Here is a 13,954-nt window from a genome sequence, read left to right on the forward strand (position 1 = left end):
AATTTGACTAAAAGTAACATCAGCCACAATCCTAAATAGGTACCTTAGTGTGGTGAGGTGAGTCACCTTTGGTGTCAGGCAAATCTGGGTTTAAATCTCAGCTCCTTACTGGCTATGTGACCTTGGGCAAGCTACTGCTGTTTTTTGAACCTCAGTTTCCTCATCTGTAAAATGGGGATAATACCTACCCAAATGGGTCTACTGTGACAATTAAACCAGAGAATATATGTTAAAGTGTGGAGCACAATGCCTGACAGTTAGTAAATGCTTGAGAGATGGTAGCTATTACCATTATGCATTTCAGAAACACAAATTTCTACTCACATGAAGCTAGTTTTCACATTTTTCTAAAGCATAGTGATATTTGAAAGGTTTCTTTACTTTTGGAAGGCAATTAGTGATTTCCTATAACTTCTGTTTCTTCTACAGGATTTTTTTTGCAGACCTTAACTTTGGGATTCCCTTTTATTAACTGTTCTTGGTATTTTTTGAAATATGTACTTTCTCACCTAACCTTTAGTGGTGCGTTAGGTAATTTGGCTGTGTGTTCAATCTGTAACTGCACTTTTATTTACAAGTTGTTCAAAGACGAGAAGTTATTCCCTCCTCGGTGACTGTTACACTATTTATTTAAAAATCAGTGGTCTGGTGTACTTTTAATTCTATTAAAACCAAGATTCTAACCTTGTTACCAACCCTCTACACAGAAAGGCAGCAGAGTGGCAACAGCGCTGACGGGGAAAAGTCCTGGAGAAAGGCAAAACTGTTAATGGAATTAACTCTTTTTTGTTTTTTAGCTTTTTCCCTTTAAATGTCTTTCCACGAATGGATCATGAAAATGCCCCAGGGATTCCACAGCGTAGACTTCTGCTGTTTGGCTGTTAGGCCAGCCAGGATTTTCAGTCCATGCTAGTGGTGCCTAAATGAGTAACCTTGTGAACTGCAGCAGAAATACAGGGGACCCCTAGTGTTTCCACTGGGGTGAAGGATTCTTTAATTTTCCCGCTTTAGTGGAAGCTGTGTACTGAGGGAATCCTGAAGTTAAGACCTACAAGAAAAATCAGCTGTGAAGGCACATCGCGCCTATCCCTTTAGGCACCAAATTTAAATGATCTGGACATGTTCAGAGGAGCACATTTGACATTAAATTATTCACAGTAAATTATTTGCAAATGAAACAGTGATATCCAGTGATAAAGAAAAGCAGAAAAACAAAAGCTCCAGTTGGTTTTGCTAAATTCCTAAGTAGTGAGTCTCAAACTTTGCAGTGCATCAGAATCACTAGGGGAGCTTTTTAAAGAACACTTGCCTAGGGTCTCCGCTCTTGCTTCTCAGTCGAAGTCCCTGGACATGTATATTTTACTAAGCTTCCTAAGATAAGCACCAAAGTTAAAGAATCACTGTGCTATGATGGGTCATAGTTTTTGACAGAATATTCACTTCTGATAGGATTAACATAACCTAATTTCAAGAACAGAGTGTGTATTTGGGTAACCTTTATACTTAAAAAGGAATAAAGAGGCTTGCCATAGTCAGCGTTTGCTGAGGGCAAAATCAGCTGTTTTGGATGCCTCCTTGAGTTCAGAAACGTTTCTAGATCTTTGCTTGCTACAGATTGGATTTTCTTCCCCAAATGGAGGCAGTGTCTGAATAGTATAGTCTTAGGAAAATAGAAGGCAACTTTTTAGAACCTGGCTCACATTCCCAAATTCATTCATGTTTTTATCCTGCTAGGGTTGTTTTCAGACAAGAGACCACAAACACAAGAACATCAAAACAAATGTCTTAATTTGCTTGAGATACTACTTTGTGTCTAAATCAAGTTTGCTGAATTTCTTCCCTGAGAAGTAACTGGAAGACAATTTCTGTTTGGCTGACTTCCAAATCAGCATCTAATATTTTAATATAGGGGAAAACATTTTTTTTTAATCTCTGTACTTACCTCCATTTTTCAAAGCATAGTTTTGTCATAGAGTGTTGTTCAATGCCAGTCAACGAGACATGTATCTTTTTGTGTTTATAAAAATAACAAAAATGGGAGTGAGGGAGTAATTTGCCAAGGTAATGACCAGGCCTTTTAAACCATGACCATAAACAATGTTCCAGGTCCAAGCGACATATTACAGTCAACCTCAGGTATCGTGAATTGAGAGCTCACAATTTTCATTTGTAGGTGTTTACAGTACAGCTAACACTTGGAGATCAGCACTGGGAAGCTGAAGGAACTAGTGTTAAAAAAGCCCAGCACACAGCTGCTGCCAAAGCTTTGGAAGGAACAAAATTTCCTAAACCCATAGTCCGCCCTTTTCGTAGCGAAGGAAGGAATCCAGGTATTATGCGTGGGCCAAGACAGGTTCCTTTCAGAAGTGTGTCTAGAGGTACCCATTTAGTATGTATATGCATTCTTTCATAACTAACTTACTGACTTTTCAAGCACGGTTTCTACACTACCAGTGGCAAACGCTTACCTTTTTAGAATCCTTAACCATACTCCAAAGCATTGGTTCCCAGTCTCTGGTCCCTTGACTCTTGAGGATCTGGAAAGAAGGTCCTGAGAGGTAGTGGTGTCACCAAACAATTGCTAAGATTGCAGAGAAGCCTAGTGAAAAAATTGCCAAGAATGTAGGCCTTAGCTGGAATCACTTCAACCCAGTGTGGAAATACCAATTATAATATGTTGATCAGAAACGCAGATTGTCATTTACACGTCTCCTGATCATCAAAAAGAATGAGAAAATGACTTAAACATGTATTACTTAAATACTATTAGTAGATAACACCTCTTCAAACAAGGGACCGAAGGAGAGAGAAGACTAATAAAGAAGAGCTTCTGGTAAAAGCTTGGGGACCATTGACCTGTTGCTGTGGATGGAAGTGGCTGAGCCACGTTACCATCAGGCACACGAAGCCATCCCAGTCCCTTTGTCCGTAGGAAGGAATCCGGGAGATTTCAGCCACACCTTCCTTGTTGCTTTTGATTTCTTTGTGGTATTTCAGATTCATTCTCCACTGCAGGTAAATTTTATGGGTCAGAACTGTTCTTGAGATGATTCAGGTTATGCTTAGTAAGAACCTGTATGAATCCTATAAAAAATATAATTCTGAAAGTAAGAAGAGAGAGGCTGGTTACTTCTGTGACCTTTTGATTTTGCAAATCCAAAAATATTCTTATAAATTTGATTCATGCACTAAATTTAGTTGAACCAGTTCCTAGTACAGAATCAAGTCTTTTTTGTTGCTGTTGTTTTCTTCTACATACCTCCTAAAGAGGCATTTTAAAGTGGCTTTTTGTGTGCATTTAAGTTGAACTTTGCCATTGCTAGTGTTGTTCTGTGTTTGATGTGAAAGTGTTGTTCTTAGATGTGATTGTGCGCTCACACTACTCTTTCCAGCCTGGTTTTTCTTTTAAATGTTTTTAAAGGTTTATGAATTGGATGAACTGAGAGAAAAAAAAAATTGGGAAACGAACAGTGTGTGTTTTCTACAGTTGATGATTGTGAGATAACCCCAATTATACTTGCTCTTATTTATATGGAAACAGAACTCCTTTTCCTAACAAGTATTCTCACAGGTCAAATCCCATCGTAAATACTGAGATTGGAAATATCTGAATGTTTTGTGACCCTCATCTGACTTCTCCAGATAGAATTTACTTGCCTCCTCCTTCTTAATTCCACACCTTTCCTTATAGCACACCTCCTGTTGGTCCTCTGGGGGTAAGAATTGTGTCCCTTAGCACAGTGCTTTCCATCCAGTTACTGCTTAGTAAGTGCATTGTTCGATGAAGTAGTGTGCAATAAACATACTTCTAAGTGTAAGCCAATAACCCAGCAAGTCAGTACAACCAGAGTTCTATCGGCTAAGGATTCCCAAACAGTAAAATGACTTGGACAGTCACATGGGATTTTTGTTTAATCGTGGAATTCGATGTGTATTGGAACTGATATCTAATAACTGGAATGAGTGACTTTCTCTGGTAATGTCTTATGCTAGTTGCTGCCCCTCTAATAGCTCTTACACTGTATTTTGTGCTGTTGACTGTGTATTAATATCTAGAAATCACAGCAGATTCTTGGATTTCCTGACCTGATGCCTAGCAGTGAAGTACTTAGATACTTTCCTGAAATGCATTATGAATCCAGTTAGTAGAAAGCATGCTGTTCTTTCTGATTTTAGTAACTGCCATTCTCATGTCAGAAAATAACCAGTTCTCTGTGTTGATTCTGTGTTGCAGAAAGCATAACCCCTACTGTAGAGCTAAATGCACTGTGCATGAAACTTGGAAAAAAACCAATGTATAAGCCTGTTGACCCTTACTCTCGGATGCAGTCCACCTATAACTACAACATGAGAGGAGGTGCTTATCCCCCAAGGTATGTGCCTGTTTTACTTATTTATAGGGCAAGAGAGAACGGAGGAGGGGCAGAGAGAGGAGGAGAGAATCCCAAGCAGGCTCCACACCTGGCACGGAGCCCAACGCGGGGCTGCGTCTCACAACCGTGAGACCGTGACATGAGCCGAACCCAAGAGTTGGACGCTCAACCGACTGAGCCACCCAGGTGCCGCTGTTTGTTTTAAGTACAGGTGAAGATGTATCTCATTCCTGACATGGAAGAAGAAAATCTGTAGATTGTGGAGCGCACAACGATTCGGTCATCTTTGGGCTTGCCAAATGCTGAAGTCCTCTTAATCGTGGTGCCTTTGGAACTGTGTCTTGATGCTTGCTCCTTTACCTTCTGTCACTGGCAAGAGCCTGAGTGTGCTCCTCACTAGCAGTATGGCTGTGCCCTGAAACCATCTGGTTAAAGATCACCTTTGTAACTGCTTCTTGTAACTGAGTCATATTTGAGTGTGATTCCCACAAACACCAAGATTCTCAGCATTCATAGATTTGTTGAGTATTGTTTCCTGGGTACTTTTTGGCTTCGAATTTATGTGGTTTGTAACAGCTTTGGAGTACAGGTCCAGGAAAATACTAATCGAAACCCGAAACTGTGTGTAAAAAGCCTCCTGTTGGGCAATCATAAGACGTTAGCGGATAGGTTGATGATGGGAATGGAAGTCTTCCTTTCCCTGCCTGACTTGAATGGAGGCAAAGCCACTTAAAAAATGTAAGCTCTGGGGGCGCCTGGGTGGCTCATTCAGTTAAGCAGCCGACTCTTGATTCCAGCTCAGGTCGTGATCTCACAGTCTGTGAGTTTCGAGCCCTGCATTGGGCTCTGCGCTGTCAGATTCTTGGGATTCTTCTCTCCCCCCCCCCCCCTACCCCTCCCCTGTTCGTTTTCTCTCCGTCTCTCTAAATAAACTTCAAAAAATGTAAGCTCTGACATGTAGAGGCCAGGTTCTGCCAGGCTGTAGGCTGTTGGGATTTCTAGAAATGAGGGTCCTTCCAAAAAAATTTCTGTTAAAAAATTCCCAGGGGTACCTGGGTGGCTCATTCGGTTAGGCATTAGACTCTTGATTCCGGCTCAGCTCATAATCTCGTGGTTTGTGGGTTTGAGCCCCACACCGGGGTCTGCGCTGTGTGGAGCCTCCTTAGGAGTGTCTCTCTCTCTTTCCCTCTCAAAATAAATACATAAAGCATTAAAAAAAAATTCCCAGGCTTTTCTGGAGACAGACAAGGGTGTCTCTCAGATAGGAGAAAATAGAGCAAGTTTTCTACCTTAAGCCAAAGTCTAATTTTGTAAATTTGGGTTACATTATAAATTGAACTCATGTAGTCTATAAGGTGTTTTTGTGGAACATAAGTTTGCTTGCTAGACAGTATTTGCCTATTCTGTGTGCCAGTTCTAATCCAGTGTAAGCTTGTGAAGTCTCTGGATATACTGATGAGGAGTCATTATTGGCAAGCAGGTCCTGATGTGATTAGGACCCGTGATGAAGGAAAGACCTGAGATTTGCCAGGGAGCGTATGGGTGACTTACTGATCTGAGATTGTAATTCTGCTAAAACCCCCTTCTTACTTTCAGGTACTTTTACCCATTTCCAGTACCGCCTTTACTTTATCAAGTTGAGCTTTCTGTGGGAGGACAGCAGTTCAGTGGGAAAGGAAAGACAAGACAGGCTGCAAAACACGATGCTGCTGCGAAAGCCTTGCGGACCCTGCAAAGCGAGCCCCCACCGGAGAGGCTGGAGGTGAGGCGGGCGGGCGAGCAGGTGAGTGGTAAAGGTGTCCTCTCCAGTGGCTTTTTCTGAGAAGCACTAAGAGCTGTCCGGAATTTTTGTGATTTGGCAGCTTGCATGATTTTGTACTCCATGGCCTTTGGGCCTTTCTTCCCCACCCCCCCTTAAAAAAATGTCTTAGCAAGAAAGTCAGATGCCTTCTTTTTCACTCTATGGCATAGTTTTGAGTGAACATGGTAGAAAGATTGTGACTCAATTGAGTTGTGAAGCACATGCGTGGAGGAATTCTTTGGTGGTAAAGGTTACTCTTGTCAGAACCTACTGCGGTTTATGGCACCGGCTTAGAGAGTTTTCTGAAGCCATTTTTGACCAGCTACTCTGACCTATCAGAGTGCCGGTTATCTGTTGCTGCGTAATAAGCCATTACAAACTTTAGTGGCTTAACCACCTGTAGGCATTTATTTTGCTCACAAATCTGCCATTTAGGCAGGGCTTGGCACCCAGCTGGTCTCTCCTCTACACAGCTCTGGCTAAGGTGGCTCCACAGGGGCCAGAGGATCACTTCCAAGATGGCTCCCTCACAAGGCTGGTAAGTTGATGCTGGCTGTCTGCTGAGACTGAAGCAGGGCCTGTGGTCCTGAGAGGACCTCACTTCCTCTCTTAACTACCCTGTGCAGAGACTGCTGACCCACGGGATGGGATGGTGCCGGGTTCCAAGTATCCTAGAAGACAGGAAATGGAAGCAGCTTCCAGTTTTTAAGGCCTGGGCCCAGAAATCCCCCACAGCATTGCTTCTGCTGTATTCTATAGGTCAAGCAGGCACAGAGCCCAGATTCAAAAGGAGGAGATACAGAAACTCACTTTTTATAATAAAGCAAAATTCACATAACATAAATTCACAGTTTTAACCAGTTTAAGCGTACGGCTCAGTTGCTTTTATTTGGTACATTGACAATGTTAAGAACCTCACTTCTGGATGAGAAGAGTGTCAGAGAATTTGGGGGCCAGGTTTTAAAAATCCCACAGTAAGAATAGGTTTTTAACTCCTTGTGGCTAAATGGGAATCGAGGTCTTAGGAAATCAATGACTGTTTTTCGTTATGGTGTGTTTGCCTTTTCCAGTGTAATCACACATTTTACAATAGAGATAATCTGTTTCCAGGGTCCACTGAGGACCAAATAGAAGAGACTGTCACTTAGAAGAGGGGATTTCATGAAGTTAAAGGGATAAGCTTCTCACTGGTGAGATTTGTTAGAAGCAGTAGGTAGTGTAATTTGAGTCATCTTGGAGGCTTTTCGTTTTTTGACTTCGCCGCGGTGCTGATCTAATTGGAGTCAGATGGGCTGGTTGTTTCTCAGCTGCTTCTCGCCAGCAGTTGTTAAACGATCGCTGAGCCCTGGCATGTGGGTTGTCTGCTTCACAACCACTTGAGAAGTTTAAAAAAAATTCCTTGGTCCAACCCACACGATTTCTAATAGGAGTGTGTCTTTTGCCTTTTTTTTTTTTTTTTTAAATGTGCTCTTGCAGTAGCTCTAAAGCTCGGTCAGGGTTTGGGAACCACAGGTCCTAAGTATTATCGGTGCTTCCCCCTCAGGCAGCCACCCCACTTTGAATGCTGCCTGGAAGTACCCACCCTTTTGCTGAAAAGGGAAGGTACCTGATTGGTGTCTCCGGTCTGACCCCATTACCCTGGAGCAGCGAGGTTGGCTCTGGCCTGAGGGCAGAGGCTGGCGCAGATGCACTCTCCTGGGCTGGGTTCCACTGGCTCCTCTGCCGTCTGTATGGAGCTTTGCTGAGAGTAATGTTAAACCTCCTTGTGCCCCCGTTCTCGTTCTGTATGGTTTGAAGTAGAGACATTGCCCTTCAGAAACGGCTCAAAGACTGGGCTCACCCAGTGCTTCAGAAACAAGAGTCATTGAGTCAGATGAGACTTGCTTTGAGATAATCAAGGAAACACTTGGCCTCCCACCTCAACCAGGCCTCCTGATAGCTGGGTGGTAGGGCGTAAAGAGACATTTTTAGAAGGGATCTTTAATTTTTTTCTTACAATGAATGCATGTAAACTATAAAAATTTTTAAATTAAAAAACAAAAATCGTTTATAGATTTGCTGCTTAATGGATGGATGATCACTATTAACATTTTGGTGGGTGTCAGTGCATACGTAAGTAAATACGTGTACCTGTCTAATGACAAAAGTGGGATGATATTGTATGGTAACCACTTTTTTTCACGGAACTGCTTATCATGAATCTGTTGTCATGCCATTTACTTCGAATTCCTTGGAGGACTCAAATTCAACTTGCATCTAAATACTTAATAGCTACAGTGTGTTTCATTGTGTAAACGTACCAGTTTATGTTTTCAACAGAGGCTTGGTTATTTAGATTGTTTGCAGTGTTCCCTTTTAGAAAATAGGTAGTGAGGAACGTTGTTGTAGTAAATCTTTGTGCATGTCTGTGACATTTTTATGAGCCCAGACACGGAAGTAAATAGCCACTTGCATGGCAGTAAATATGACCAAGTTCTCAGAAGCATGGTGCCGCTAAGAAGTCTGCCACCAGGGTGAGAGCAGCCTTTTTGCCTGTGGTCTGCCAGTATTGGAAATTGTGATTGTTTTTAGAGTTTCTTTATCTTGAGAGAGAGGGAGAGAGAGGATCCTAAGCAGGCTCTGCACTGCTGACATGGGGCTCAGACTCATGAACTGTAAGATCATGACCTGAGCCAAAACCAATAGTCGGACGCTTAACCAACTGAAACACACAGGCACCCCAGAAATTACAATTTTAAACAAATTGTTGATTTTGCTTTTGAAAGTATGTAGAGCATGTGATTGTGTGATAGATCAAGTTGTCTTCTCTAGAACATGGCCAATAAAAAGCCAGCAATTTATATCTATAAAGCAGGGGTTGTCTGGTTCCTTGACAACAGGCATCATGCTAGGCTTTGAGGAAAAATCTGCCCCTTCCATGTTGGGGCTTCATGGAACAGAGCTGACAGATGTTAACATTAGAATCATCAAAGAGTGCGGCGAGTACTAAGGTAGAAAGTAGCAAGTATTAGAAGGGCATCAGATGTCTCATTTAGATTGGAGTAACAGCGATGCATTCAAGGAAGTTCTTTCTGAGGAAGCATCATTGAAGCAGAGACTAAAGATAAGCAGAAAAACAGCAGGAGCAGCTTGTGCAAAGGTCCTGCATTGGAAAAATGCCTTTCTTTGGGGTGCCCGGGTGGCTCAGTAGGTTGGGTTTCCGACTTTGGCTCGGGTCATGATCTCATGGTTCACCAGTTCGGGCACCGACCGCATCGGGCTCTGTGCTGACGGTTCAGAGCCCACAGCCTGCTTCAAATTCCGTGTCTCCCTCTTTCTCTCTGCCCCTCCACCACCTGTTCTCTCTCTCTCAAAAATAAATAAAACATTTAAAAAATTTAAAAAAAAAATGCCTTTTTTTTTTTCCTTTCCTTTCCTTTCTTTTTTTTTTTTTTTTTTTTTTTTTTTAAATCCAAGGCTGTGGTAATAAACAATGACTTACTCAGTGTCTGAGCTGTTAGGAGCAAGATGGCCAATAGCTACAGTATATGTAATAGACAAAAACAGAGCTGACCTAATGTCCACTAGTAGGGAAGTGGTTAAATAAACAGATACATTCGTCAGAGGGAGTCCCGAGTGTGGTACGTCTATACACATAGGCTTGAAAAGGAGGCCCCTAATGTACTGAGAAGGAGGAGTCAAGAACCAGAGCTGTAATTTTGTAGATAGTGTGATCCTGTTTGTGTTTAATTAAAGTGCCAGCTACGTGTGTATGTAGGTATGTGTATATCTGTGTGTGGTTGTGCGGTTTCTGTCTTGAAGATTGTATCAAGCTTTAAAAGTTTTCTCTTGGTGGTAGTGGTAGAAGGCCGACTTGAGAAAAAACATTATACTCTTTGAGGGCCTTTCTGGTACTACTTTTGTGAAAATAAATTAGCTCTTCTGGTCTTGTTGTTTTCACTTGGGCCAGGGACGTATTTAGCTGGGGCTTAAACTGAAATTGATTTTCATTATTCTGTCAGGATCCATGGGACCCAGTTTTCATGTCTGAGCTTCTTTTTCAAGCCTTGTAAGGATTGATATTGCAGGACTCGTATTCTTTTCTGGGGATCTTACAAAGAACAAAGGGAAAACGATTTTTTTTTTTTTATATTTTCTTTAAAATTTTTTTTTTTAACGTTTATTTTTGAGACAGAGAGAGACAAAGCATGAACAGGGGAGGGTCAGGGAGTGGGAGACACAGAATCTGAAACAGGCTCCAGGCTCTGAGCTGTCAGCACAGAGCCCGACGCGGGGCTCGAACTCACAGACCGCGAGATCATGACCTGAGCCGAAGTCAGCTGCTTAGCTGAATGAGCCACCCAGGCGCCCCAAGATTTATTTTTTAAGATAGAATAAAACTCCTTCTGTCTGGCAGTGATCATGTAGGTCCTTTGGACCCTTTTGTAAATCTTCACATTATGGAATCTAAATTTTCCTTTGTCTTGAAACATTTTGCTGTTTGTCATCCATTCCTAAATACACTAAGCAAGACTGAAATAAAAAGAGATGGAATTATGGTGACTCCCCAGGTGGATCATACAGTCGTGAAATAACTCACTACTGCCCCAGCCTTTGCTGTGCTTAATGCATCGCCTGGCACGCCGCCTCCTTCTTTCAGGAAGATGCAGAAGACAGGGGACACCGTCTTTTCCCTCTGCTGTTAGCTTTCTTTGAACTCAGGTGAGAATTTAGAACTTTTCTTTGTGTGCCTCTAATGGCCAAAAGAAGACTGTTGGCAGAGGAAGACCTGCCCACTCTTAGATGAGTGAGAAGGTGAACATGGAGGGGCAAGCAGGGCCCGGGACTCGGCGATGGCTGTGGGATTGAGAGTTTGGGCGAATCTCAGCCTGCCGGTCTTCACGTGGGATCGATGGTAGGTTAGCTTCCCCAGACTCGGGAATCGGCGAGTGAACAGTATGTTTCTCTGGGGTCTGAAAAGGAAATGTGTACACTCTTGCCATTCTACAGGAAGGGCTTCATCACACAGGGTTTTATGACAAGAACCTGGAACATCCTGTTTTGATGTTTTAAAAAAGTATATGTGACAACATTTCTTTCATTTTTGTTGTGTGTGATGTTTGGCCACCAGAATTTATTTTTTACCACCTACTGTTCACAAAATAAGTGGGCAAATGCAGAAGGAGGTATGTGTGCAAAGGTGATTGGGAGGATACAGATGATAAAACAATGAAAAAAACTCATTAGATCCTTTTTTGGGGGGGTTTATAAATCTAAAAATGAAAGCATGTTGGTAGTTATGGAGCAAAGAAGATGGCTGTTCTCCAATAAAATTGTGTCAGTTTCACAAGTAGTGTGTTTTGATGAAACCAGTCCAAGAAGAATCAGAAGTCATGATAAGCTGGAACCCACTGGAGATGGGTTTGAAAAATGACATTGTTACAAGTGGGCTATGCTCTGGGTTCAGACGTAGCCAGCTGATGGGCGGCATTTAAAGGACCATGCCCAGGGGCGCCTGGGTGGCTCAGTCGGTTAAGCGTCCGACTTCAGCTCAGGTCACGATCTCGCAGTCAGTGAGTTCGAGCCCGCGTCGGGCTCTGGGCTGATGGCTCAGAGCCTGGAGCCTGCTTCCGATTCTGTGTCTCCCTCTCTCTCTGCCCCTCCCCCGTTCATGCTCTGTCTCTCTCTGTCTCAAAAATAAATAAACGTTAAAAAAAATAAATAAATAAAAAAATAAAGGACCATGCCCATTTTGGGTACATAAATGCCTTCCAGACTACAAACCTGAAATAAAAACTTGATTTGCTATTTTAAATTCTAATTAAAATCTCTAATGAAAAGATTCTTAGTTGTCCTTTTAATCTGTATATTATTTGTAAAATGACTTTAAATATAGAAAAATAAAGAGTGTGTTGAAGCCAGATAGTAAGTAAAGGGTTAGGTGAATTTTTTTTTCTGACATACTGAGGGTTAAGCTTGGTTCAGAGTGTTTTTTTCATAATGTTGACTAGATTTTATTGATAAACCATACATTCTGGAATTGATATAAACAGTAATTCCCACTTCGTGAAGATAAGATTAAGGCCCCACTATACTTTTCCCATCTTACTGAGAATGGTATTTGTGGATTGGTTTTGACTCATTTTGCTGCTTTCCAATCCAATCCAACATTTTGTCCAATCCAGATAATATCAAAATTATTTATGTAAGAGAGCAACATAATGTGACTTCTAAGTACACATGTATCTTTGTTTCCTGTTTTGCATTTTTATTTTATTGGCCGCTCTGTCCCTATTGAAATCCCTTTAGAAACAATGGCATAAAGCAGTGAATCTCCACGATGCTAGTAAAATCAACTGGGGTCTTAAAAAAAATAAGTATCTATAAATAAAATGGTATCTAAGCCCTACCTGAAAAAACTTGAAGTTAATTTGTCTGGAGTGGGAAGCCAGCATCTGTCCTTGCAAAGCTCCCAAGTGATCCTGCTGCTGCTGTGTTTAAGAAACACTGGCTTACAGTTTAGATTTTTGCAATAGATTGTTATTTTCTGTCAGACTTATGTGGAACCTCAATATAGAGTAGCATTTGATTAGTATAAACTTACAAGTTTGAATTGTATAATATTTATGAATATAATCAGTGAAAATGATTTGTGTGAATTTTCAAAACACAAAATTATACCATGTATTGTTTTTCGTCCATTACAAAAAACATGGTTGGGAAAGATACATGATTAAGGCTGCCCTGGGAAGGGGAGTGAAAAGGGCTTTATTGTTTCCCTTAAAAAATAAAAATTTGATGTCAGTAGTTCTTAATGTTGACCTTTGTTAAATCCAGCACAATTGCCTGTTACATTGTTTATCTGTACTTTTCTGAATGTTTGAAATTAAAACTAATTGGGCTGGTAAAATGAACAACAGATTTGAAAATCAGAGTGCATGCATGGTGGTTGAAGTCTCATTTTAGCCTCAGCACCCAGTTTATTTCTAAATTTTGTTCTGCTTGCATTAACACAGTTACTTAGTATGAGAGTGAACTCTTTGTTTTTAACAGCTCATATACTTAAAAAAAAAACCTCTGAGGCTGCCTGGGTGGCTCAGTCGGTTAAGTATCCAGCTCTTGATTTCAGCTCAGGTCATGAGCTCATGGCTCACGAGTTCAAGTCCTTTATCGGGCTCTGTGCTGACAGCATGGAGCCTGCTTGGGATTCTCTCTCTGCCCCTACCTGCTTGTGCTTGCCCTCCCCCTCCCTCCCTCCCTCCCTCCCTCTCTTCTCTCTCTCTCTCTCAAAATAAATAAACTTAAAAAAAAAAAAAAACCCTAGATATCCTTCAAATAAATAGCTGTCAAGAATTTTTTTTGTGCACAAAAATGAGTACCTATTAGTGCAAGTTAATAGCAAGTTAATATGTTGACGATCTCTAGCGTGTTACTATTTGGTATAAAACATACTTTTCTTGGTTCCTTTTTAAAGATAACCAGGGGCACCTGGCTGGCTCAGTCAGTAGTGTGTGTGTGACCCTTGGTCTCAGAGTTGTAAGTTTGAGCCCCATGTTGGGTGTAGAGGTTACTTAAAAATAAAATCTTGTTAAAAATTTTTAAAAAATGAAATCTTAAACATAAAAGTTACCATCTCAACCATTTCTAAGCGTACAGTCCCGTGGCATCAAACACATCCTCAGTGTCGTGCAACTGTCACTACTGTCCATTTTCAGAACTTTATTATCCCACATTGAAACTCTGTACACATTGAAAGTAACTTCCCCTTTGCCACCTCCCCCTGCCCCTGCCTCTCTCCTGG

At 41.5% G+C, this 13,954-nt stretch overlaps 1 protein-coding gene across 8 annotated transcripts in view; it reads left to right on the top strand.

Moving 5' to 3' along the window:
* STAU1 (staufen double-stranded RNA binding protein 1) overlaps positions 1-13,954 on the top strand; it is a 62,042-nt gene that overhangs the window by 19,662 nt on the left and 28,426 nt on the right. For 3 of the 8 annotated variants that reach the window (XM_049650634.1, XM_049650638.1, XM_049650636.1), the window contains 3 exons: positions 2,174-2,330; positions 4,235-4,373; positions 5,970-6,156. In XM_049650634.1, the coding sequence (XP_049506591.1) occupies positions 2,174-2,330; positions 4,235-4,373; positions 5,970-6,156 (483 nt within the window). The remainder of the gene's footprint in view (positions 1-2,173; positions 2,331-4,234; positions 4,374-5,969; positions 6,157-13,954) is intronic. The other 5 variants (XM_049650639.1, XM_049650641.1, XM_049650642.1 and 2 more) reach the window with 3 other exon arrangements.

This window comes from Panthera uncia (assembly GCF_023721935.1).
Source record: "Panthera uncia isolate 11264 chromosome A3 unlocalized genomic scaffold, Puncia_PCG_1.0 HiC_scaffold_11, whole genome shotgun sequence".
Lineage (NCBI taxonomy): Eukaryota > Metazoa > Chordata > Mammalia > Carnivora > Felidae > Panthera > Panthera uncia.